The 25,743-nt window shown below is 55.8% G+C and overlaps 1 protein-coding gene across 4 annotated transcripts in view; it reads left to right on the top strand.

Moving 5' to 3' along the window:
* The window catches only part of Arhgef10l (Rho guanine nucleotide exchange factor 10 like), a 103,381-nt gene that overhangs the window by 32,707 nt on the left and 44,931 nt on the right, over positions 1-25,743 (top strand). For 2 of the 4 annotated variants that reach the window (XM_090335718.1, XM_090335717.1), the window contains exons 1-8: positions 15,459-15,630; positions 16,351-16,457; positions 16,953-17,030; positions 17,755-17,934; positions 18,904-19,020; positions 19,887-19,979; positions 21,231-21,404; positions 25,071-25,216. In XM_090335718.1, the coding sequence (XP_090191844.1) occupies positions 15,459-15,630; positions 16,351-16,457; positions 16,953-17,030; positions 17,755-17,934; positions 18,904-19,020; positions 19,887-19,979; positions 21,231-21,404; positions 25,071-25,216 (1,067 nt within the window). Of the gene's footprint in view, positions 1-3,270; positions 3,363-4,509; positions 4,594-7,051; positions 7,222-11,145; positions 11,263-13,521; positions 13,631-15,458; positions 15,631-16,350; positions 16,458-16,952; positions 17,031-17,754; positions 17,935-18,903; positions 19,021-19,886; positions 19,980-21,230; positions 21,405-25,070; positions 25,217-25,743 lie in introns of those variants that run through there. The other 2 variants (XM_090335716.1, XM_090335715.1) reach the window with 2 other exon arrangements.

Raw genomic sequence — 25,743 nt, 5'->3', positions numbered from 1 at the left:
TGTCCCTGAGCTCTTCAGCTCAAGGCTACCACCTTACCTCTTGAGCCACAGCACCACTTACCATTTTCTGGTGGTTAATTGGAGATAAGAGTCTCATGGACTTTAGTGCCCAGGCTGGCTTTGAACCTTGATCTTCAGATCTCAGCCTTCTGAGTAGCTAGGATTACAGGCATGAGCACCCAGCTTGGTTGTTGTTCTTATGATTCTGGAGATCGAACACGGAACCTCTCACACATGCTGAGCACTGATTTTACCATTGTGTCCCACCCAGTCCTTGGCCAAGAGAACCTTCAAGCATTGTTCCCTCGCTCTGTGTCTTTGTCTTTATAAAAGCCATGCTTATTGTAGAAAGACTGGGAAGCCCAGAAAATGGGGGGCTGAGAGCAGTCTTGACCGCTGTGTGTGTGTACTTTCCTGCTGCACGCACACCAGAGTGTGTGTGTGTGAAAGCTTTTGTAGTGCCGTGGTTTTATTACACATGCCGTTTGGCGGTACACTAATTTTCCCTCTTAATTACAAGGCGGACCATTTTCCCACGGGAATCTGTATTCTCAGCTCCCATGTGCTTCTTGCTTAGTTCTTGCTGAGGCTGTCCAGGGTCTGATCTTCAGGCTTGGTGCCCCTGGAGCCAGAAGGTAGATTGGTGCACACACGTAGAGGAGGAGCCCCGGGGCACCTGTCTATGTGGGTGCTGGGGGGTGCAAGGCAGGGTTCCCACAGATGTGTGGTTCCACCCCTTCCACGTCCTCAGAAAGTGGATGTGTGGCTGTGAGGAGCATGGCCTAGAGGAAGAGTAGAGGGAAGAATAGGGGAGCTGAGCGCTGACTTGAGTTGTTAAGGACACCTCCTACCATTTTCCCCAGCTTTTCCCTAGCACCGCAAGAGACAGCAGTCACTGCCCATTTCAAAGACATGGAAACAGAGGCCCAAAGGAGTGCCATGTACATTATCTCACTAGAAACCATTATTATTATTATTATTATTATTATTATTATTATTTGTACCGGTCCTAAGGCTTAAACTCAAGGTCTGGGTGTGGTCCTTAGCTGTTTGGCTTAAGGCTGATGCTCTACCACTTGAGCCATACCTCTACTTGTGACTTTTTTTTTAAATTAATTGGAGATACGAGTCTCACAGATGAGTCTGCCTGAACTAGTTTTGAACCTCGATCCTCAGATCCCAGCCTGGTGAGCAGTTGGGATTACAGGTGTGAGCCATGGCTGCCTGGCTAGAAGTAATGATTGCATGGCTCCATATTTCATGATTGGTCCTGGTGCACGCAGCCTTAGCTGAGCCAAGGTTTCAACCAGATGTGTTGGCTGTAGTATGTAGATGTGTGTGTTCACATCTACCTGTGCCCACTTCCACCTGTGCCCTGAGTCTCGGTGCACAGTGAAGCCAGTGCAGGCCCCTCCCTGAGCCTGTGCAGGCCTCTCCCTGAACCATTGCAGGCCCCTGGTCTGTGCCTTTTAGTTGTGCAGCTGGCTTTGATACCTCGGGTCCTTTCTGCACCAACCGAATGTTGTGCTCAAGCCTTCTCCTCATTCCCACCTGCATCTTCTGGCATTTTCTGCCCACAGAAGCTCACGGAGAGTGTGGAGATGGGAAGGGTGGGCTTCTCTGTGCTCTGAGGTGTGTGTGAGGGTGGAGGTATGAGGCTTTAGCTAGGGAACCAGTGTTCCTAATTGTCACTATGTACCAGGGGCCACAGACGTGAGGCAGCTCCTGTGGCATAGGTCCCAGGAAGAATGAGTGGGACACTCAGGCTTTGTCGGGGTGGGCCAGCGACACACCCTTCTGGCGTACTGAGCTGTGATGGGCTGACAGCAGGGCTGGCCTCCCAGGGGTCTCTGCCAGCCTATTTCTAGTCGAGCTTCGGCTCCCTCTGCACATCCTTGGCCCCATCTGGCAAACCCCACTGGGTAACCTGAGTGCCCATCCTGCTTCCCTGTGCCAGCTGCAAGGTACAGGAAGCTGAGATAAAGCTGTGGTAATTGGCCTCTCAATACTGCTTATGGCTTCTATTACCTGGAGTTCTGAGAAGGCTCTGGGAGTGTTTGCTCACAGGGCATCCATGGAGGAGGCCAGGCTGGGTGGGGCTGCAGGAACCCCAGCCTCATGTCTCCTCATGGTCCCCTGCAGGCTCACCTTGAGCACCCTTCTCCTCCCATGAACTCTGATCCCTTGCCTGGGGATGTTGTCTGTCGCTCCAGTCTGGGGATGGGACAAGCAGAACCGACCTTGAGAGGAAGGCCCATTTGGCATGCGTTCCATCCTCTCCCTACCCCCTTCCCGGTCTCCTCTGCCTTGCTCTGGTTTCCCACCCCTTGAGGAAGGGCTCAGGTGTCTGGATGGCCCACTCCATCCCTTGGCTAATGGTGACCATTGGCCTGGGTGATCTAAAGCCCCTTTCTACCCCTAGGTTGGCATGAGTAATCTTCAATTCTGAGCTTAGACTTAAAAAAAAAAGGTGTCCCAGGCGGTTCTTGAATGTGGAGACTGGTGAGGGCCAGTGATGGTTTAGGGTGTTTCCAATCTGGGTCTGTCTGGAATTCTTACCGCCAATCTGGGGCTGTAGGGCCCCTGAGCCAGGGTTCCCTGCCCACACAGCATACCCAGGACCCCTCTGGACCTGTTTGCCCAGTCCACTTGGTCCAGGTAGCTGTGGCCAAGATTCTCTGCTCTTTCCTGGGTGCTTATCTGGTTTTCTCAAGTGGTGCCAGCTTGCTGGTGTCTGGCCTGTCCTCAAGTGTGTGGGGGTTCAGGTCTCCCTCCTGTGGATGCACTGTGTCCTGCATCAGGCAAGGGTGCCCCAGCCCAGCTCACTTGTGGGTCTGCCTGGAAGGGTGGGGAGGAGATGTGGTTCTTGACAAGGACTTGGTGAGTAGCACTGTGATCTCAGCACCTCTTATTCTCTCATTCTGAGCCTGCTAAAGAGGAGGAACCGGCCGGGTGCTAGTGGTCATGCCTGTAATCCCAGCTACTCAGGAGGCTGAGGTCTGAGGATCAAAGTCAGCCTGGGCAGGAAAGGCTATGTGACTCTTACCTCCAGTCCACTTGTAAAAAATTGCAAGAGGGGTTGTAGCTCGTGACACTGTGTTCAAGCGTGCACGCACACACACACACACACACACACACACACACACTCTCACACACTCACAGAGGAGGAACGGAAGGGATCCATGCTGGCTGTGGGCCTCTCCCCAGTATTCTGACCCTATGTGGTCCTTGCTCCAGGCGGCCTAGTGGTGTCCTCTCTCTTGCCTGCAGGGGCCCTGCTGTTCTGAGCAATGGCGTTGCTGTGGATGCAGCTTTCTCTGGGGTCCGCCACACCAGTTGGAAGAGGAAGAGCTCTCGCCGCAGTAAGTCCTCCTCACCCCCTGCCCACCACACCCCTTGGGCAGAGCCTCCTCTAAGCTGAGAGATGGTGTGGGATCTTCAGAGCCCAGGGGACAGCCTCATGGCAGGGGCTGCCATGGCCTGGTGGCCACTTAGTGGTGGACTGCCCAGTACCCACAAGAGCAGTGATCTGGAAGTGGCCAGGGCTGTCGCCATCATAGGTTCCTCAAACCAGGGATTCAGATAGGCCCAGCTGGGGCAGCTGACAGGGCCGAGGTCCCTGTGGGGAAGAAAGGCGAGCAAGCCCCATGCAGTCAGGAAAGAGCACTGCAAATGGTGCACAAGCTGTGGACTGAGGTGTCACCCTCATACTCGGGGGAGCAGCAGGTGATGGGTGCAGAGGGCAAGGAGGGGCTGCCATTTCCCCATTCCTTCCACAGAAGGCAAGGGATGTGGGCACATTTCAGAGCCTCACTGGGGTGACAAGTTGGAAGGAGCTGGAGGGGGCTGCCACCCCCCATCCAGGAGAGGACAGGAAAGTCTGTGAGACTCATACCTTTAATTAACCAGCAAAAAACAAAACAAAACAAAGCCCGAAAAGGAGCTGTGTTCAAGTGGTAGAGCATTAGCCTTGAGTGAAGAGGCTAAAGGACAGTGCTAGGTCTATGGTTCAAGCCCCAGTACCGGTATGAAAACAAAACAAAACAAACAAAAAAAAGAAAGCAACACAAAAAGCTGAGTTACTGATGGATCTGGAGCTGTTTGGAGAGGCACATGTCATGGTAGGAGGATGAGAGGGATCAGAGCGACTCTGGTGACTCTTGGGGGGCTGCAGGCTGGAGGAAAGGACCCACTAGGGCAGCGGGGCACCTTGACTTATCACCAGAAACCCCAAGTTATGGGGTTCTGAAACCCAGCAGGGAGGAGCTGGCCCCGGACACAGGTGTGTGGCTGTCTCATGCCCCAGGCCGGTACCACAGCCTGGGCTCAGGCCTGCGGTATGCCTGGAGGCCACTTTGGAGAGGCTGGAGGCCAGAAGACCTGGGGAACAGCGTGGTGGCTCCGGGCTGTGTCCCTGTGGAGGCGGAGGCTCAGGATGGGGCTCCGGAAGCCACAGCTGGTCCCAGCCCCTGCGGTCCTCTTTCTCTCTCTCCCCTTGCTTCCTGCTAGTCGATCGCTTCACTTTCCCGGCCCTGGAAGAGGATGTGATTTATGACGACGTTCCTTGCGAGAGCCCAGATGCCCATCAGCCCGGTATGGCTCCACCATGCTCCCCGCCCCTGAGGTGGTGCGGGGTGGGATCCCATTCCCCACCCAGCCCAGTGCTCCCTTCTTGCCTCACGTGCCCCCGTGGTCATCCCCTTGGAGTCTGGATGCAGGCTCAGGCACGGGCTGGGCAGGGTAAGGTCCTGGTTAGGACAGTGCCTCATCCATTGAACCCTAAGGAGGGGACAGTCACCTCTCCTCCTGCAAGAAGAGGTGCTGCCCAGGCTTCCAGAGCCACTGAGGAAGAGGACACAGGGGAGAGTCTGTGCTCCGCCCCAGGCTAAGCACAAAGTAGGGTCGGAGAGGCTGGAGGTGTGGTTATGGAGAGGACTGGGGGGGGGAGGGTGGTTGGTGAACACTGTTGATCCCAGAGAAGAGGAATGAGGGGTGTTACCAGGTGTCAGAGAGGTCAGCTGGCCCTGGTTAGATCAGGTGCCCCTCATCACATACCTATGCACGTGTGTGCGTAGGTTTTTTTTTTGGTCTATCATAGGCCTTGAACTCAGAGGAACTCAGAACCTAGGCTCTGTCCCTTTCTGTCCCTGAGCTGTCTTTGCTGAAAGCTAGTGTTCTATCACTTTGAGCCACAGCACCACTTCTGGTTTTCTGGTGGTTAATGAGTTAAGAGACCTTCCTGTCCAGACTGGCTTTGAACCATGATCCTTAGATCTCAGTCTCCTGAATAGCTAGGATTCTAGGGGTTAGTCACCTGAGGCTTGCTTGCTTGTTTTTGTTTTTGTTTTTGCTAGTTAATTGGAAAGAAGAGTCTCATGGACTGTTCTGCTGGGGCTAGCTTCAAATCCTCCTCCTCACAGCTCAGTCTCCGGGGTAGCTAGGATTATGGACATGAGCCACCATTGCCTGTCCTGTCCTTGAACTCTTGCTTCTCCTGGACCTTAGGGGCTGAGTTCTGGGATTACAGGTGTGTGCCACCTGTCATATGCTGAGCCATGCAATCTACTTTAAAACATCACATTGGGGTGTCAGGGCCTCATTATCCAAACTAGGAAATGAGGGAACGCTGGCCCTGCTCCCTGGTCCCTGTGGCCAACCCATGTCTCCTCTGGGCCTTGTTTTCCCACTTGCTTCACAGGAGGGGTGACCTTGCGGCAGCTTGTCTCTGAGCTGGGAGTGGGGGGAGGTGTTGTACTGCAGGTGGAGGGGTCCCCTGGGCCGTGGGTTTCTACCTCATGCATGGGCCATCTCCAAGATCTGGACTCCGCTTTTCACTCATGACTCACGCCCGCCCCCACCCCCACCCCCACTCTAGAAGTGAGATAGCGAGTCTAATGTGCTTTTTCTTTTTTTACCGTTTGAAGGGATTGAACCTAGGGCCTCACACTTGCCAGGCACGCGAGCACTCTCCCACTCGAGCCCTACCCCCAGCTTTTGAAAGGTCACAGCCTGTGTGCCAGCATGGCTTCGTCTCTGCAGACATTAGTCACTATTATCTTTGCTTCATTAAAAATAGCCTCTAGGTCCCCTCTGGAGACTGTCCTCACCCCGCCCCACGGGGGACCACATGTGACTGGCCACTCTTGCTGGACCCTGGCCGTGGGTCAGGCTCGTTTGTAGCGCCTTTGCATCTGTATCTCATTTTCATGCCTCTCTCCCAGCACCCCTAGTCCCCCTTCTTCTCCCACTCACACAGCCAGCCCTTGGTGCTCCCTAGCAGTGCTCCCCAGAGGAGGTGTGCCCCCTTTCCTTGGTGCTGACACAAACTTTCTGTCTTCAGGCTCCCTTTCTAGACTGTGGCTCCTCTCCAGAGCACAGGAGGGTTGATGTTGGGGTGCTGAGTGGCATGGCACCAGCTTTCCTGTGCTGAACCAACACAGGCTGGAACTCTGTCCACTGGACCATCTCTCCCACCTGACTTCACAAGCACCCCAAGAATGCTCTGGCTGGCTCTTTCCCTCCTGGGTGGGGGGATCCTTAGCTATTTGTGCTCATAGTTTCTGCCCCAGGCTTGCCCAGAGGGGCTTTGGAAGAATAAGGACTGCTCCTGGACTCTCTGGGCCAGGTGCACCCCCCCTACTGGGCCCTGCCTGGGTCACAGGGGCGCTTAGGTTGGGGATGAGGGACCCTGTGGAGTGGCATGGCTGGATAGCCAGCTCTTTCTTTGCCATCTCAAGGATGCCTCACCAATCACCATGACAACCTGAGGATGCCAAGGTCTCCAGCCTGGGCTTGACCCACAGGGGCCTGAGGGAGTGATTGCTGGATCCTGAGGGTGAAGGAAATGATTGGACTCAAGTTTTGGGGCTTTCTCCCGTTTTCTTCCACTTTCCCATCACCCTGGAGGGTGTACTGACATGGCCTCTGTTTTTATCGAACTGAGTTTCAGAGCCAGGGCCCCACTTGCTGGCCACATCCTTGCTTCCTTCCTCCTCTTCCCACATATTCCCAACTTGGTCCCAGAGCTCACCAGACTGTCCCTGGCCGGCAGGGGCAGAGAGGAGTCTGCTGTATGAGGACGTGCACCGTGACGGGGTGGCTCGGGAGCCTGAGGACCTAGGCTGGAGCTCCAGTGAGTTTGAGAGCTACAGCGAGGACTCGGGGGAGGAGGCCAAACCCGAGGCAGAGCCAGCCAAGCACCGGGGCTCCTTCCAGCCCAAGGTAAGGGAGCCAAGAGCATCTCTCAAGGTCTGGACACGTTTGGGGCCAGCAACTGGGAGTGGGTTCCAGCAGTGTGTGGCAAGAGAGGAATAGGTGATCCCAGTCAATCCCCCAAATCAGGTAGTGACCCTGTAGTCAGTGCCTGGCTCTCCCATTGCTATGCAAACGCCATTACTGGCTTATGATGTTCATGGTTGAGGTTGGACCCCAGAATCACCTTCACACTCCAGGGAGTCCAGCCGTGAGCTATGTTTGTCTGCCCCAAGGGAGCATGTTCTCAGACCAATCCTCAGACCACAGGGGGCCATCTTGTCCTGGACAGGAAACAGGCCGCATCAGAGCTGCCGCCTCCCAGCGTTTTTCAAAGTGGCACCTGTGCCTTTGGTATTCCTGGTGTTTCTGCCTGGAATGGAGCTCCTCCTGTGTGTGCCCTCAAGTGCCATATGAGCCTGGGTAGCCCTCTGGTTCCTCCTCCCTGATGACAGCCTGGCTCCTCCCCCAGAAAGTCTTCGAAGCACTTAGCGCCCTACTGTGTGCTGAAGCACTTAGGACCCTACCATGTGCCAGGGTCATGCCTCAGGTAGGAATGGAGATTCATAAGACCGGATACCCTGTCCTGGGCTTAGCTGACCTCTATGGTATGCAGCTTCACAGGGATGGGGAACCTTTTTTCTGCCAAGGGCCATTTAGACATTTATTTATAACCTCATTCGCTGAAAAAAGCACCTAGATTGGTTGAATTTCAAGTCCTGCCTACAATTAGTAGCCTTAGCAGGGGCCAGACCAAATGAGTTTGAGGGCCTTATATGGCCCGAAGGCCAGATGGTTCCCACCTACCTCTGGGAGGGGGGATGTAGAAAATAGACTTCTGTGAGCACAGCCAGTCTGACCACATGGCAGCCAGGGGTCAGGGCTCTCCCATACAGCCTGAGGAGAGGGCTGGGTCAGGTGAGTCAGGGCTGGACTCCAGAGTCAGAGAGGTTGTCCAGGTGTGGGGGGCTGGAGGACACGCTGGGCACAAGCCAGGGCAGGGCCCTGCCTTGGGAAGGGCCACTAAGGTGATATGGCCCTTTAGCCCCCACCATCACCTCTGCACATGGAGCAGTGACCAGGGGATTCTTGAATCCTAGGCCTGATTTCTCAACTTCCACTGGTCCCTCCTCTTCTCTTATGATGGCTACCGGGCCCTGACTTTCTGCTGGGGACCAGGAGGGAATCCTGAGGGTCAAAGAATGGAGATTCATGGGGCATCAGGATCTGGTAGAGGATGAGCTGAAGTCACAGACTCCTGAGCTCTCATCTTGGCTACCTACCGTTTAATCCACTTTCTGCCTCCAGGGGGCGCAAGAGGCCCACAGAATCTGGGGACCACTCCTCCCCTTGCCTCCCACTGGAGCTCTGGCTTTGGCCTCTTCCTCTTAGCAGATAAACCAGGTTCTTGGAATTACTAACACAAGGATTTTTTTTAAATCTGTTCACTGCTAACACCTACCTGCTTCCTGAGCAGCAAGCTCCCAGGGAGCCAGGATGGTACCCAAGGGTCTTTTCCTCTGCTGCCCACATCTGCCCGGGACCCTGCTGAGCGCTGCCTGGGAACTTTGTCCTTCTGGGCCACTCAGGTCTCCTGCTCTGTGGTCTGGCATTGCTGAAGCTGCATGCTTAGCCACTGCTGCTTGGCTATGTGTGTGTTGTATGTTTTGTGTGTTATGGGCCACCAGGCAACTAGGGGGAGTGCTGTGTCCTGTCTGTTGAGTCTGGACTATGGTCCTGACTCCTACCCAGTGGTGAGACAGCTAATGGAGCCTCTCCCTCAGGGGCCCAGAAGGCCCAGCTCTGGGTGGGTGAGTTCTAGCCAGAAAGTGATTGGCAGCTCTGCAGAGGGACTGTCTTAAAAGCACCTGATGCATGTAATATAAATACTGCCAAGTCCTATTGGTCCTTAGGTGGTCTTGCTGTTAGGCACTCAGGTCAGTGGGAGATTGTTCCCAGGTGTGGGGTGGGCTGCAGTGAATCCCTCTGCTCTCTGCTCGGTGGCTTCTTCATAACCAAGGTCATTGACTGGGGGCAAGAGCTGGGGTGGTGCTCCTTATAGAAATGCCTGCATTGGTCTCTGCCACAGTCTGGCTGGCTCAGCAAATGACCTGTGGCCCTAATGTTTCCTTGTACTTCTAGTGTTGAGAGAAGCTAAGATCTTTATGGTTAATTTTGTCGAGCTATCCGTGGCAGAACAGACCTCACTTCCTCTTTACCCAAGGTCTACTTATTCTCAGGACCCCATCCAGCACCACTCTTTACCCAACAAAGAATCTGATTCATTTCCAATACCTGAGCGTGGTCTGTGTTAATGACAGGCACGGAGCTTCTTATTTTATTGATCAGGAACTGATGAGAAAAGATCAGAGAGGTCAAATTGTGTGATTGGGATTACGTGGCCAGTATATGGTAGTGTCAGAACTGAACATCACATATTGACTAAAACATACATAATCTATCTGCCCATCTATCCATTTATCACCCATTTACCAACCTATCCATTCATCTAACATCCATCCAATTCATAAATCGGAGTACCTGTAACTTAAAAAGGCAGTACAGTAATTGCTTCCTTTCTTTGAGGACTTACTAAGCTCTGAGTTTTATATGTAGCATCTACTCAGTTTGCTCAGCATCCCTATGAAGTCACTCTTCTTTCAGCCACTTTATACCAGCAAAGAAGCTGTGCCTCAGAGAGAGAAAGAGAATTTTCCACGTGCCGGGAACTGTGACTTGATTGCATGGCTCAAATTCTTGATCACTTTCCTTGTCAGTGTCTTGAACAGTGGTACTTAGTTTAGTCGTCTGGGTGGCGTTCCGCACACAACATATGCATGTAAACGTTTGTCTTTCCTTGTGTCCATCCACACTCCCGAGAGTCTGTAAGCCATCTATCCTTCCATACAACCACCTTCATTAGTTCACCCCCTCAGTGGTGCACTGGAGCCAGCTCATGTTAGCTCCCAAGCACTCAGCAACCAGCTAAGTACAGGTCCATGCTCAGAGATGGCACTCTGGTAGTTTGACATTGTCCCAGGTGGGGGTGGAGGACTTCTAGCACGAAATACACAAAGCAGCCTCCTATTCCTGGGGAGCTAGGTGTTAACTATTTGCCTGTGAATATTCATCCATCCATCACCCGTACACTTATCTATTTATCCATCCACTCACCCATTCACCCATCCATCCACCTGTCTACCCACCCATCTACCTATCTATCTACCCATCTACCTATCTATCTACCCATCCCATCCATCCATCCACCCACCCACCCACCCATTTACTCAGCCACCCATTTAACCACCCACCCATCTATTCACCTATCCATCCATCACCTACCCACCAATCCACCCATCCACCCATCTATCCACCTATACATTTACCCACCCCACTATCATCCATCCATCCAGCCAGCCAGCCAGCCAGCCAGCCAGCCATTTTATCCATCCATCCATCCATCCATCCATCCATTAATTCACTGCCAGCCTTCTATCTCACAAGTACACCAAGAACCTCTTATTGCAAGTTTGATGCTGGGCTGGGATGAGAAAACATGATCCTTAACTTCAGAGCATTGTTTCCTTTCCCCAGAGCAAGGAGCCCCATGCTCTACCTCCTTCCCACTCTGTTCCTTAGCAACTGTGATTCTCAGTGGCAGAGGCCCAACCCATGGCTGCCTGGCCCACTGGGGTGGAACTGCTGGAGTTCATTCCAGCCGGACCTATGCTGACTGCTGCGTGGGCCCAGGATGCCACATCCTGCTTGCCCGATTATCCGTCTGCCACTTGACCTGAGTGTCCTTTTTCCCCTGTTGTCTGTGTTTTGTTTCCTCCCTGCCCTGGCTGCTCCTCTCACCTGCTCTCCTTCTGCCTGGCCGCTTGGGGGCTCCAGCTTTCTCCAGACCTGACTAGGCTAAAGGAGAGATGCGCCCGAACTAAGAGAGACATCTTGGCTTTAAGAGTTGGGGGGAGAGACATGCAGGAGTTGAAGCACAAGTGCGACTGTAAGGTACTGTCCGTCGGCTCCCACCCCTTCCTGTCCCCAGGGGGCCTTGCCGCTGTGCTGGGTGCAGAGGGTGGGCACCTATCTCCAGGCCCAGCCCTGAACCCAGCCACACTGCACATCTGTACTGCAGCAGGAGTGCTACCTTATTTAGGCCAGCAGTTTCTGCTTGGGCCTCCCATCCTGCCACAGAAATTCTAGTGGTCTAGGAGGATTCCTGGGTGGAGAAGGGGGTATGTTTAAATCTTTAGGACCCCCCCCCTCAGAATTACCCAGGGTCCTTGTTAAAAATGGAAGTTCCCAGCTGTGTATGGCTTGGTAGTACGTGCCTAGAACCCAGCATTGGGCAGGCTGAGGCAGGAGGATTGCAAATTTGAGGCCAGCCTGAGCAAAGCAGTGAAACCCTGCCTCAGAAAGAAACCCAACCCAACCAAGGCCTGTGAGGTACTTGGGCCCTGTGCTTGGCTGGAAGAGCTCAGTGGAGAGTGACCACTGTTATTCTCTCGTGGCTGGTTGGTTCCCATGGCGCCCTGGAGACAGCTGTCTTTCTACCATTATTTAGCACCAGGAGCATGGCCTGCTGGCTGCTGGTCACTGATGGTTAGCAGTTGGAACTGAGGCTCCAGCCTAGGCAGGTTAGTGGGGTCCATCCTACAGCCTGGTCCTTGTGGCCAAGCCTGAGTCCCTAGAAGGAGGAGGGGGGATGTCTAGATAGCTCATGGCACCTGAGATCTGCCAAGGCTCATAGAGGTCCCCAGGGACAGTGGAGGACAGGACCTAAGAGCAGGCTGCAGCCCCCGGCCTGGCACATGCCATGAGGATGAATACACATGCCAGGTGGACACACAGAACTTTCTGGTCTAGCCACCAGATGCTCTTTTTGGCTTGGGGAAAATGCCCAGTGTAGGGCTTCAGACGACCTGCCAAATAATAAATCAACCCTGCAGATGGATTTCTATCAGGGAGAGGAATTGGGCCCAGGAACAAAAGTTTCCTGCCTGGTATGTGCCCCACCTGAAAATGATGCACCCCAGGAGATAAAGGCATCGTGGTGTCATTTCTGCACTTGCCATCTGCTCCCACCTAGACTCTCAAATGTAATGCCCCTCCTGAGAAGAAGCCAAGAGCCCCAGGAATAGCTGTAAGCTGGGAGGAACGGGGCCTTCTTCCCTTTCTGCCCATGGTGGCTTCCAGAAAGCTGCCCTTGTTCCTGAAAAGCCTCCGCCCTGGACGGCCTCTGCAGCCACAGCCTCCTGAGCCTTTGCATCCAGCCTTCCTCTTCTAGACGCCCCCAGAAGTTCATGGCCCTGCAGCTGAGGACCAAGGGGCTGGAAGAGGAGGACAGAGCCGCACTCCCCCTGGATAGGCCCTCTGCCTTCAGACAGAGCGGCTCCTGAGTGCCATTAGCACCTTGTGATGAAAACAGGACACAGGCAGGAGTTTGGGCCTCCATCCCTGCACATAGCCCAGCGCAGGGCTGGGGAGTCCATGTGGTGACCTATGGAATGATAGGATCTCACTGGTGCCTCATTCTGGCTACGTGCAGAGAAGGCGCTCAGCCTGGGGCTGGGAATGAGAGGTGAAGAGGACAGGGAAATGACAGGACAGTGGTCGTCCCCTTAGCGCCCAGGGTGCCTGCTCCTGGGCATGCCACCACCTCCTGCTTTGTGTCCTGCTTGGCTTGCTACGTCAGCACCATGAGGAGCGTGCGTCTTGTGTGCTTTGCAAACTCAGCTCTTCCTTCTGCCTGGCGGCTGCTCAGAAAGGAACCTGGCTTTGGGATAGCAAGGGACAGGACTACTGACGTGTGCTGAGCAGCAGACGGATGAGGCGGGGTGTACCTCCTGTTAGTAGCCTGTGAAACCAGTTCTAGCCTTGTGCCCAGCAGGCTTTCCTGGAACCAGCCCCACAGGCCCTTTCAGGGCAGGTTGTACTGTTCCTTCACTTTGCCGGGGGAAATTGAGGCAGAGTGACTTGTCCATTTGCTGGAAGACTGACAGGATTTGAACCCAAGCTTAGGCATCCATCTCTTAATTGGGTGCCTGGGCACCTAGATTGTCCTGGAGAAAAGGAGTGAGGACCACCTGTGCCCACAGAGCATCCTCAGGCCATGACTGCATCTGCCCCCGCCCCTCCCCCGTCCTTCCTGGCCTCTGCTGTTCGTGCGCCATGGGGCAGGCATGGGCTGGTGGCTCTGCCGTGTGATGCGGCAGCCGGGCTGTGGCTCCTCCCTGAGTCTCCCTGACATCCCTCTCCTTTGCTCAGATGACCCAGCTCATGAAGGCCGCCAAGAGCGGGACCAGGGACGGGCTGGAGAAGACACGGATGGCTGTCATGCGCAAAGTCTCCTTCCTGCACCGGAAAGATGTCCTTGGTGAGATGCTACCCTGCCCGGCCCTGGAGGGCACCGTGCTCTGCTCTCTGCCGGGAGCGAGGGGCCCATCTTTGCCACCCTCTGAGGTCATACAGGGCGGGGTGTCACTGGGCTGGGTGGCCAGCCTCTTTTGGCGATGGGGGTTGGGGACGGAACCTCAGATGTCCCAATCGGCCTTGGCGTGGCAGGCGTGGCGCCCTTCCCTGACTCCAGTGTCCTGGCTGCCCTGGCTGTCTGTAGCCTGGCTTAGTGGATCTCATCTTGACGATTTCTCTTCCTCTCTGTATCTGCCACCCATCTCTTCAACCAGCTAGGGTTTTCTGAATACCTGCTAAGCCCCATGCCCCAAGCTGTGTGCAGGACATCGAGATCAATTCCACAGTGTTTCCTCTAGAGGCCCTGGTGCCCTGTGGGTGCAGGGGGAGGCGTCCATGGAGAGGACAGGTCAGCAAGCGGTTCAGTGTGTTACCTGTGGGGAGGTGTGGAGGAAGTGGGTATAGACAGGGGTGAAGGGAGATGGGAGGAGGAGATTATCAGGTCATTAGGCAGAGGAGAACAGTGCTCCAGGAAGAGGATAGAGCATGTGCAAAAAACCAGAGGTGGCCAAGGTAGAAGATGTCCAAGAAACAGTCTTCTCAATGGTCAGTGTTGATTGACATGTCCCCACTCTTCTGAGAGATCAGTGTGTGGATCATCCCTAAATCATTCCCTAAATGCAGAATGAGGCGGGAGGGGGGAGGGGGACAGCATATTCCCAGATGCCGATGTGGGGACAGGCACAGAGGGGTCAGGGACACACACACACACACAGACCTGGAAGGGGAGGAGGTCAAAGCAGGGTACCAAGGCTCTATGGGCCTTGCTGGACATTGGAAGGTTATTAAGGTTTTAGACAAATTTGATCAACCACTTCGTGTTACCATTCATTTAATATGCTTTTTTTTTCCAGGCCTGGGGCTTGAACTCTTGGCCTGGGTGCTATCCCTAAACTCTACCACTTGAGCTGCAGCTTCACTGCTGGCTTTTTCTGTTTCAGTGGACTGGCCAGGTGTTGGTGGCTTACGCCTGTAATTCTAGCTACTCAGGAGACTGAGATCTGAAGATCAAGGTTCAAAGCCAACCCAGGCACTAAAGTCTGTGAGACTCTTCTCTCCAATTAACCACCAGGAAACTGAAAGTGGCCCTGTGGTTCAAAGGGTAGAATGTTAGCCTTGAGCTGAAGAGCTCAGGGACAGTGTTCAGCCTAGAGTTCTAGCCCCATGATCAACAACAACAAAAAAGAGTATCACAGACTAGGCTGGCTGTACACCGTGGTCCTCGGATCTCAGCCTCCTGAGTGGCTAGGATTACAGGCCGAGTCACTGGCACCCAGCTCCCTCAGGCTCTTGAGCTGGATGGTGGGATCCCAGTGGCACTATCTCCCAGGCCACGAAAAGGGCAGCTGATGAGGCCATGTGTGGGAAGAGGCTGTGTGGCTGGTGTTACCCTTAGGACTGAGGCGGGGCTCAGCTAGCCCTACGTGCAGTGTTTGGAGCTAGGCTGTCATACTGACCTGTGTCCCTTCTGGGTCCTGGCCTGCTGGCTGTGACCTGGCCTAGTCCTTCCGCTGTAGGAGTGATTAGAACCCCCACCTAGTGTTTTGGGGGAGAGGGTGGGGACATGGCTACTGCCTTTGGGGAGTGCCAGCCTCCAGAGAAAGGAACCGGCCAGGCGTCTGGGGACTGTTTCTGGGACACCCTCCCCCACCCCCTGACCTGGGCCTTTCCTAAAGTGACCCTCCCACATGGCGTTATTAATAGCTGGGCCGGGCTCAGATCCCAGGCTAAGAATGTTACCCAGCAGTACGTGGGGGAAGAGGAAGCCTCGGGGCCGGCCGCTGGGGTGGGTGCACGGAGATGTCCTGGGCGTCATGGGGGCCAGGCAGGAGGGCCCCGGCCACCCTCCCCCCTACCCCTATGCCGTCATCCGCTACCCCTCTTCCTCCTCCATCTCCTGCTCAGGTAAGGGGCCGCCCGGGAGGCCTGCTCCCTTGGCCGCCTCAGGGCTGCTGGCACTTCTTCTTTTTTCCACCCTCCCCCACCTCCAGCACCCACTTACTGCTCCCTGTAATGGCCATGGTGCCAGGTTCCAGCTCCTCTGTGTGTGTGGGGGGGGCAGGGGACTTGGGTCCTAAAAGGATAGGCCTGGACTCCCTTTCTCTCTCAGAGGCCTGGGCTTCCCTTTGTCCCCCTCTGTCACTGTCTGGGACCAACCTATTCTGACTCAGGCCCAGGGCCCTCAATCAGATTCTCAGGGCCTCTGCATTGAAATAAAGAAATCGAGAGTGAAGAGTGGAACTGTTCTTCTTGGGGCTTATTTCCCTTCCTGTTTGAGTGTCTAGAAGACACCTATTTTTAGGGCAAGGGACAGGGGTATGGTGGCTGGCCTTGGCCGGGATGGCGCGGGCAAGTCAGAGCGGGGAATTCAGGCAGAGCTGGTCCTGAGATCAAGGCTGCCTTCTGTTCCTGCCCTGCCCCTCATTCCCTCTCCTCTGCGGCATGTGAGTGCTTTGGGTAATTCCAGGCCTGGTGGGCAGCTGTGAAATAGCCATGGGGAGCTAAGAAATGGCTATGGCCCCACAGGGCCCAGGCCTGGTCTGGGTGGCTCTCAGTTCCCTGGGGCCTGAGCAGGAGGCACTGCCCTCACCTTAGTTGCTGTCATCAGCCCATCTGACTTCCCAGGTGACTCGGAAGAGGAGGACATGGGCCTCCTGGAGGTCAGCGTGACGGACATCAAGCCCCCTGCCCCGGAGCTGGGCCCCATGCCTGATGGCCTGAGTCCTCAGCAGGTGTGTGTGTGGGGGGGGGGGCGCTGGAGCGGGAGGAGAGTCTGTGTGTGTGTGGTGGGGGAGGGCACACAGTTCTACTTCTGGCTGGTTAATTGGAGATGAGTCTCATGGATTTAACTACCTGGGCTGGCTTAGAACGGTAGCCTCAGATCTCAGCCTCCTGAGGAGTTGGGGAGACAGTTATGAACTTGGCTCCTGAGGAAGGGTTTTTGGCACCTGAAGACTGGCCTGTAGAAGAGGGGGTACTACAGGCATTCCCTACCATCTGAGATGGAAGTGGCTGTGTGTCCCTTGGGAGGAGAGCTGGTGACTTCCTGAGTATATGCAAGGAAGCCAGCAGGATCTGCCGTCCTTCCTTCCCTGGGTCCTCAGCCTGGGTAGCCTGGTGTTTCTCCCAGGGGCTCCACGAGTGGCCCTGAGCTGGCAGAATGTTCCTGTGTGGCTGTGGCCCTGCACTGACAGCATGTCCCTGTGTGACTGTGCTCTGCCCACCAGGTGGTGCGGCGGCATATCCTGAGCTCCATCGTGCAGAGCGAGGGCAGCTACGTGGAGTCACTGAAGCGGATACTGCAGGTGCCTTCTCCGGAGTCTTGGGGTCTCTGGGGTTAGGGGAGGATGGGTGGGAAGGAGGACTCTTTATAAGGAGCATTTGGGAAGGGCCCTGAGCCAGCCTTGTTTAGGGGGGATAGCAGGAACCCCCACTGGGGAGTGTGCAGGAAGGCTTTCCCAGGTCTGGGCTTTCCATGCACGTGGTGGTTCTGTGCAATGAAATTGGGATTCTCCCACATGAGAGTGGAGGCTGCGCTGGCCTCTTTTGTGCCTGGAAAGTGCTGTGACTTATGGGACACTCTGGGAACCCATGGGGCTCCCCAAGGCAGGGGTGTGGTAAGAGGCTCCCCCTTTCTTACACTGGGATGGCTAAGCTGATGGTTGTGCCATGTGGCCTGGGGGTGACTCTTACGGCTGCCAGTATGAAGTCACCCCTCTGAGTTTGGGTCCTCTGGGAGGGTGGACTTCCCTTGGACAGACGCTCTGGGTGTCCCCAGCTAGCCAGTCCTTCCCTTGGGTCTGTCTCTGTAGCACAACCAACCCAGTTTAGTGCAGAAGTCCTAGGGGTTGTGGTGGGCAGAGAGGGGGGGGCAGGGGCATGGCATTCATGGAGAGCCTTCTGGAAGGACGGGTGAGGAGAGAGGGCATCTCTCCACCAGCAGGAGGGTGTTGGGGGGGGTGTCTGCTGAGTTCTCGGCCTGGTGGGGGGCGCACAGCCTGGCTCCTGACGACCCTGGGCTCCCTGCAGGATTACCGCAACCCTCTCATGGAGATGGAGCCAAAGGCGCTGAGCGTGCGCAAGTGCCAGGTGGTGTTTCTCCGGGTGCGGGAGATCCTGCACCTGCACTCCATGTTCCAGATCGCCCTGTCCTCGCGTGTGGCTGAGTGGGACTCCACGGAGAAGATCGGGGACCTCTTCGTGGCCTCCGTAGGTGTCCTCAAACATGTCCCACGCCCCACCTCAGCAAAACCACAGCCGGCCTGGCCACAGAGGTCACGTGACCCAGCTTCCCTCCTCTGCCTAGCCACTTGCTGGAGCTCGTGAGGCCAGGGGGCTGCCAGGGCCCCTGAGTCTATGTGGCCTATGCTGGGGGTGGATGTGGCCCCTTGGAGTGCTGAGGATGTCCTTGGAAAGGTCCTCCAGGCCGAGCCCAGCCACCACCAGATGCGGAACCCCCAGGAGACCAGTAGCCTCCAGCCACTTGGCTGGTCCTAGGCCGCCCTCACCCTGCCCTCGAGGAGTGACCAGTTACTGGAGGACAAGGCTGGCTCAGGCAGTGCTTGAGGCTCCTGGCATGCTGAAAAAGGAGACTGGATGGTGGCCTCGGAGGTGTAGTCTGGTCTCCTGAGGTCCCAGCCGGGGTTTGCCGTCTCAGACAGGTCTAGGGTCCCCTCCAGGCTCTGTTCCCCACCTTGGAGTGCTTAGTTTCCACTTTTCAATCTGAAATGCAGGGGGCCTGAGATGGAGGATGTGGGGAGGGCTGAGCCTGTGGCATGGTACACTGACCTCCCTGGGGTCCCTGAGATCTGCTAAAAGAAGAAAAAGAAAATTAGTCAGGCACCGGTGGTTCATACTAGCTACTCAGGAGCCCGAGCTGAAGATTGCAGTTCAAAGCTAGTCCAGACAGGAGAGTCCATGAGACTCATCGTCAATGAACCTCCCAAAAGTTGGAAGTGGAGCTGTGGCCCAAGTGGTAGAGCGCTGGCCTTGAGCACACACGCACACCAAAAAATGTTGCAGGACAGTGCCTGTGATCTGGGGGTGTTTTCTGCTTCTTCAAGCTCAGATTTCCTCCGCAACCGGGGCAGCAGGTCAGCTGGCCCCCGGGATTGTGGAGGTGCAGGCGTGCTGCCCGCCCTGCAGTGATGGTGCCTGCCCCTGCCTGCTCCTTTGCAGTTTTCCAAGTCCATGGTGCTGGATGTGTACAGTGACTACGTGAACAACTTCACCAACGCGATGTGCATCATCAAGAAGGCCTGCCTCACTAAGCCAGCCTTCCTCGAGTTCCTCAAGGTGGCCCCGGGCTGTCCAGGCCCCTGAGCAGGGCTGGGCTGGGGGAGGCTGAGCACAAGGGAGGTACACGTTGAGCCTGGAACTCAGTGTCACAGCTGTGTCCTGGATCCTCTGGGGGACACCTCAGTTCTGTGGGGGAAGAAACTCCTTCCTGATCCCTGGAAAGGAGCAAGGAAGAGCCGGTGGCTCCGTGGGGGAGGAGGGGGAGGGCTCCATGGGGGGTGAGGGAGCTGTGCGGTGGGGGGGGGTGGGATGGGGTGGGGGTGGAGAAGGCCTTTCGATGCCCCGTAGCTGGAGTGTGGCCTCTGCCTTGCAGTTCGGGCAGAGCCTGTGTTTAAGCCCCAAGACTGGCACTACAGATTGGGGCTACAGCCGGGGCTTGGGGTTCCTTGTTTGAAAATGAGGGTGTCCCCCAGGTCCTAGGTGTTGGTTATTGGGGAGGATGGAGGCTCAGGGCTATGGGTAGCTTTGGGGGTCTATGAGTGACCAGGTTCCCGGGCTCTGAGGGAGAGCAGGTGAGGAGAGCTGCAAGGACCTGGCATCCATGGAGTACGTGGGTGGGTGGGTACTGGGGGCTCAGCAGGGGCCCTGGGGGATGACTTGCTCTGGGTGCTGGGGGCTCGGCGGGGGCCCTGGGGGCTGACTGGCCCTGGGTGCTGGGGGCTCGGCGGCGGCCCTGGGGGCTGACTGGCCCTGGGTGCTGGGGGCTCAGCGGGGGCCCTGGGGGCTGACTGGCCCTGGGTGCTGGGGGCTCGGCGGGGGCCCTGGGGGCTGACTGGCCCTGGGTGCTGGGGGCTCGGCGGGGGCCCTGGGGGCTGGGGGCTCGGCGGGAGCCCTGGGGGCTGACTTGCCCTCATTCTCCACAGCGGCGGCAGGTGTGCAGCCCGGATCGTGTTACCCTCTATGGGCTGATGGTGAAGCCCATCCAGAGGTTTCCCCAGTTCATCCTTCTGCTTCAGGTACGACCAGGGGTTCCGGCCTCCAGCCGGCCTCTGGTGGGGGTGGGCACGGGTGACGAAGGCCTCCCTTGGGGACTGGTGGCTAGTGTCTTGCCGACCCCCATTGTGGGGCTCTGGCCTCATCTTCCTCCTGCGCTGGAGCTTGTCACATTGGATGGCATGTTCTCTCTGCCCAGAGCAGGCAGGGAATGACGGTCACAGGGCCCCAGGCCCAAGGGCTCCCCCTTAGCTGTGGCATCCTGGCCTCTGTCTGCAGAGTGGCCAGGCTGCTCATCCGTGAGTGGTCATCAGCGAACCAGCACCAAGACGCACCTTTCCTTATTTTTCACCACCATCTTCATGCATGCAGCCCTTACCTCCGCCTCCACCAGCTTTCCTCTGTGTCAAGCCCCACCCCAATGCCCACCCCTCCCTGTCTGGCAGCCCCCTCCCCTGCACCAACCCCAGGGATCTGACTACTCTAGCAGCTGCCTGCTCGTGGAATCTCAGCACTTGTTTTTTTGTGAGGACTTCATGTCCCCAGGCTCATTGGTGTTGAAGTGATGTCGGAATTTCTTTCCTTTTAATTATTATTATTTTAATTTGTGCTTGTACTGAGACTTGAACTCAGGGCCTTGTGTTTGTTCTCTCTTGGCTTTTTAAAATGTTTTGCTCAAGGCTATTGATCTAACACTTGAGCCACAGCTCTATTTTTGGCATTTTTATTTGTTTATTTTTTTGCTGGTTCATTGGAGATAAGGGTCTCATGTTCTTTCGTGCTAGGTTAGTGCTAGGGCTGGCTTTGAACGGTGATCCTCAGATCTCAGCCTCCTGAGTAGCTAGGATGACAGGTGTGGGCCACCCTCTCTTTCCCCTGTGGAGACCTGAGTGTGTTTGAGTGGAGAGGCCACGTTTTACCCGCCTCTCCTCCCCCCCCCTTGCTTTCACTCAGTGGCCCCTTTGTTTTGGCCTCTGTAAATCACTGCTGTGGGGGGTTTGGTGGACAGCATATCTCTAAGAATCTTTGTGATTTTGGTGCTTTTGGGCAAATACCCCGTGAGGCACATAAGTACTCTATTCTCTTCCTTAGCAGCTCCTCGAGGTCTTATTCTATGCCCAGTACCAAGCTGTACCCTTACACATGGTGTGTGTGTGGGGGGGGGGTGGCACAGCTTGGCCCCCAGGCCAGGGAAGGCTATGTGTATGTGCTTGGGGGTAGGGTGGGGGGTAGAGGCCACAGTGTCCCAGTCTTTGTTCATCCCCGGTTGGCAGGACATGCTGAAGAACACCCCCAGGGGCCACCCAGACAGGCTCTCCCTGCAGCTGGCTCTCACAGAGCTGGAGACACTGGCTGAGAAGCTGAATGAACAGAAGCGGCTGGCTGACCAGGTGGCTGAGATCCAGCAGCTGACCAAGAGTGTCAGTGACCGCAGCAGCCTCAACAAGGTGAGCACAGCAGCCCCCCGCCCCGCCCCGTGCCTCCCCCCCGCTGTGCCACCTTCCTCACCTGCTGCTGCAGCCGATCCCGCTAGGTTCCAAGGTTCTCAGAGGCAGCAGAATCCTTGCTTCTCCAAGCCCACCGCTCAGGTTCTAGCCTTGGAGCCTACAGGTATCACTGCACATGTTTAGGAAGTAAACAGATTTTAGTGAAAACAAGAGGCCCTAGGTTTAAAAATTCAGATCCCACCTCACTCTGGTGACTACTGTGTGACATCAGGGGACAACCTCAACCTCTCTGAACCTCACTTGCATCCTCTGATAGCAGAATTCAGTAGCATCTGACAGCCATGGCTGCCTGGAGATGCAGCCCCTGCCAAGAACCCTTAGCAGAGGAAGGAAGGAAGTACGGAAGCCATGTTTTGCTGTGGGATTGACATACATTGGTATATTTTAGGATAAACCAACAAAACAAAACCCCTTAAAATGTGCTGATGATTATACAGAGAGCCCTAGTTTTAGAACACGGGTTACCTCACCCGAGTCAGCCAATTGTACACCATGGATGGTGTTTGCCTCTGACTCTGCCCCAGGCCTGCAGGTCTGGGCCTCCTTCCCTCCCCCACCTCTGCTCATCCACCGGGCGTGGGTGAGGGAAGACACATTCCTCAGCCTAGGGGAAGGCTGTCTTTGGAGAAAGGACATTGGGCTGGCCTGTAGGACGTTTTCATGTTTTCTGGGAATGGGGGAACCCAGGAGCTCTCCCCTTAGCTACAAGGCCTTAGCTCAGGGCCTCCTGCTCTCCCTGGGCTTTTTTTGCTTCAGGTTGGTGCTGTACTGCAGAAGCCACACCCTCAGTCTAGCTTTTATGCTGGTTTACTGGGGACAGACTCTCTCAGGTTTGCCTGCCCTGTTTGGCTTCAAACCATGATCCTCAGATCTCAGCCTCCTGAGCAGCTGGGATTACAGGCGTGAGCCTCAGGCACCTTTCTGTAGGGTCCTAGGGCTATTCCGGGGACAAACAGGGAAACGTGTTGCAGTGCCCGAGAGGAGAACTGGCAACTCTTCTCTGCCATATCACAGTCACCAGTGCCCAGAGCTCTGTGGCTGGTACTGCCAGGCTTGCGGGCCCACGGGGCAGGGCTGGGTTCAAGCCTTTGGGGTCCCTGCTGTTCTGAGATGCAGGTACCCCCTCTTCTCAGATCCCTTTCAGGCTGTAGATGGACTATGGGCTGCACACAGAATTCCTAAGAAAAGGGAAGTAGTTGGCAACCCTTAAGAACGGAAAGCTTTGCCACAAGATCCTGCCTGACAAGTGTGTAGGGCTCACCTGTGAGGGACTGCCCACATCCCTCCAGGTCCTCTCCCCCACTTGCGCCATCTGCTGGTTGGAAGCCATTTGGGTTTGCCCTCTTTCTATTCCAGGAGCCCAGAGCTCGGGGAGAAGCCAGGCGCACTCGTGTGTGTGCGTGTGTGTGTGTGTGTGTGTGTGTGTGTGTGTGTGTGTGTGCATGGGTATGCGCGCGCACCTGTCCCGCCACTCAGCATGTAGCCCACTTCTCCATTCTGTTCTGAAAGTCCGCAGGTTTGGACTGTCTCTGGAGAGCAGAATTGAGCTCACAGTGGCCACCTGTGCCATGCTTCATGCCTGGGAGGTTTTCCTTTCGCTCACCCCCAGCTCCCTGTGTGGTAACTAGTGGTTTTCTCCTCCCTGGCTCATATACACCTGTGCACTACAGTGAGCCAAGAATACCCAGGGGAAGGAGATCAAAAGACACATTCTGGGTTCTGCTCCCTAGAGACCCAGTGTTGGCATGTGGTGGCCCCTGGCTGGAAGCTGGGGACACCTGGTTACTGCTGGGCAAGGCTCTGCATGCCCTGTGCCTCAGTTTTCACCTCTAGCAAGGGAGAGCTGAGCCTGGACAGGGGTGAGATACTGTTGTGGTGGTGGTCCCATGCTGTGTGCCCCTTTGAGCTCTCCTGGGACAGTCCTGACCCGTTTGTCATTCTCCCTCCATCACTCAGAGAAGCAGAAATGAAACTGGGTGTAGCCCGAATGGGAATCTTGCCTCTATGTCAAAAGAGCTGACTCAGGAGCCCATGGAGGGATGGTTTGGGCAATATCCGGCTTTTCCTATTCTCGTCTTTTCAAAGAAGTCTGTGTGAGCAAGAAGAGGACACTTGCCAGATGCCCGTGGCACCCCTGTCAGCCTCTGGCGGAAACCTGCTGTTCACAGGACCTCAGTTGCGTTTTCATGTGCCAGCACCCTGCTTAATTGTGCAAGCAGGAGGGTGAGCCAGGCCTTAGCAGCTGTGGGCCAGCCTGGGTCCTGTTGTGCAATCTCCCCGGCTCCTGTCATGCCATGCCCTGGCCTCCCTGCAGGGGGCAGCACCCACAGCTTGTCACTTTACACGGGAATCCCAGGCTCCTCGTCTGGGAAGTGGGGAGGATTGATGGATTAGAGAGAAATGGAGCAGTGCTTGGCACGTAGCCATACCCTGTGCCACTTGGACCTTTGACTGCGTGGTAACCTTTGGTTGATAGATGTGAGTCTCCAGGAGGACAGAGCATTCTTTTCTGGGGAGGCTTTGGGTGGCCTTTCCTTTCCCATCTGGCAGGAGAAGGAAGGAAGGAAGGAAGGAGAGAAGAATGAAAGAAAGGAAGGAAGGGAAACAACATCTGTTAGAGTCATGGCTTTGGCAATTCATTTGTCTAGATCCCGTCATCCCTCTGCTCCCCAATCCTGGTAGGTTGGTGGGCTTGGTGTTAGCAGGTGGGGTGGAGTTGGGGCTCAGAGCCTGTGTCTGTCTGTGAGTCCAGACCTTATGTCTTTGGTGAAGGCAATCTATACAGTCACTGCAGGAAGGGGCTGGCAAGTGGCTAGACACCAGTGGGGTTTGGCGTCTAGCCTGAGATCGACCAACATATTCTCAAATGCTTTGGGCCTGGAAGTTGCTGACATCCATGGAGAGAGTGTTACCGATGGACAGGTCAGCTGCTGTTCCTTCAGGAGGGCCATCCAAGAGCAAAGCAGGCCGAGGCCATTTAGTAGGTCAGGATGCAGTCGTGGGTCTCTTCCAGTCCTTGGGTCCCTCCCTTCCAGGCCCTGGTCTCTGCAGAGCCCTTGCCACATCATAGCAAAACCATCACAAACAGCCATCCCAGGCTGAGGCCAGGGGAAAGTGCTGCGTGCCCCATGCGTGCTGGCTCTGCAGGCCTCCGTGGCCTTCCTGGGCTGAGCTCAGACGGATCCTGTTCCAGACATAATGTGTTGCTGGTGGTGTCTTGAAATTCGTAACTACTTTTGAACCCAGGCTTGTGCTTTATTAAGAGACTAGAGACGTCCCTCATTTGCCAGTTGAGTGACGGAAGCCGCAGAGGTCAGGCTCTACCTCTGCAGCTGAGGAAACTGAGGCTCAGGCAGGCAAATGGTCCCAATAAGGGGTACCAAGTTTGTCAAATACTTGGACTCCCCTGAACAGAGACCCTTGCAGGTAGCCTGTGGCTTCATTGCACAGACGTTTTTGTTACCCCCAAGACTGCATCGTAACTTCAGCTTCTTCTCTGCCTCTCTCAGCCTCACTCTCCCTCTTCCTGTGGGTTCTCTGGTGAGGTAACTCTGTGTAGCTGTCTAGGCCCTGACCTAATGTGGTCTTTCCCTGCCCCTTCTCCAGCTGTTAACCTCTGGCCAGCGGCAGCTGCTCCTATGTGAGACTCTGACTGAGACAGTGTATGGAGACCGAGGGCAGCTGCTCAAGTCCAAGGAGCGCAGGGTCTTTCTGCTCAACGACATGCTGGTCTGTGCCAACATCAACTTCAAGTAAGGGGCGGGCTGGGCTGGGGCAGTGCGGGCCGGGGGCAGTGTGGGCCTGGGCCTGGCCTGGCCTGGGATAGCCTGAAACAGCCTGGGCCTAGCCTGGACTAGGATAACCTGGGGCAGCGTGGGCCTGGGCCAGGGCATAAGATAGCCTGGGGCAGCGTGGGCCTGGACAGCATGGCCCCTGGTCCCACGTGAGTTAGGTTTAGGTGTTAGCTATTCTGACTTTTCTCTCCTCTCCTTCATGGCCTGCTCTGTCATCTGACCTCAGGATAGATGTGGAGAGGCCCCAGGGACGGTCCCCGGTGGGGCCAGCCAGCCGTGCCCTGCACAAAGCCGTGTGTTCTGATTCTGTACCTGGTAGCTGGGGCTTCCTGGGCCTTGACCACTTGGACATTCAGAAGGGCCCTACATTTTCTAAATCTCCCTGCTGTAACACTGGGTTCCTCTGCCTGGACTTCAGGACTGCCTGGTGCCCCCACAGTGCAGTGGCTCCTGCCATGGGCAGAGCGAGGCTGGATGTCCAGCCT

This window comes from Megascapheus bottae, chromosome 6 (genome assembly GCF_031878675.1).
Source record: "Megascapheus bottae isolate mThoBot1 chromosome 6, mThoBot2.hap1, whole genome shotgun sequence".
Lineage (NCBI taxonomy): Eukaryota > Metazoa > Chordata > Mammalia > Rodentia > Geomyidae > Megascapheus > Megascapheus bottae.
The sequence above is the reverse complement of the archived record's forward strand: the minus strand, read 5'-3'. Positions and strand labels throughout refer to the sequence as shown.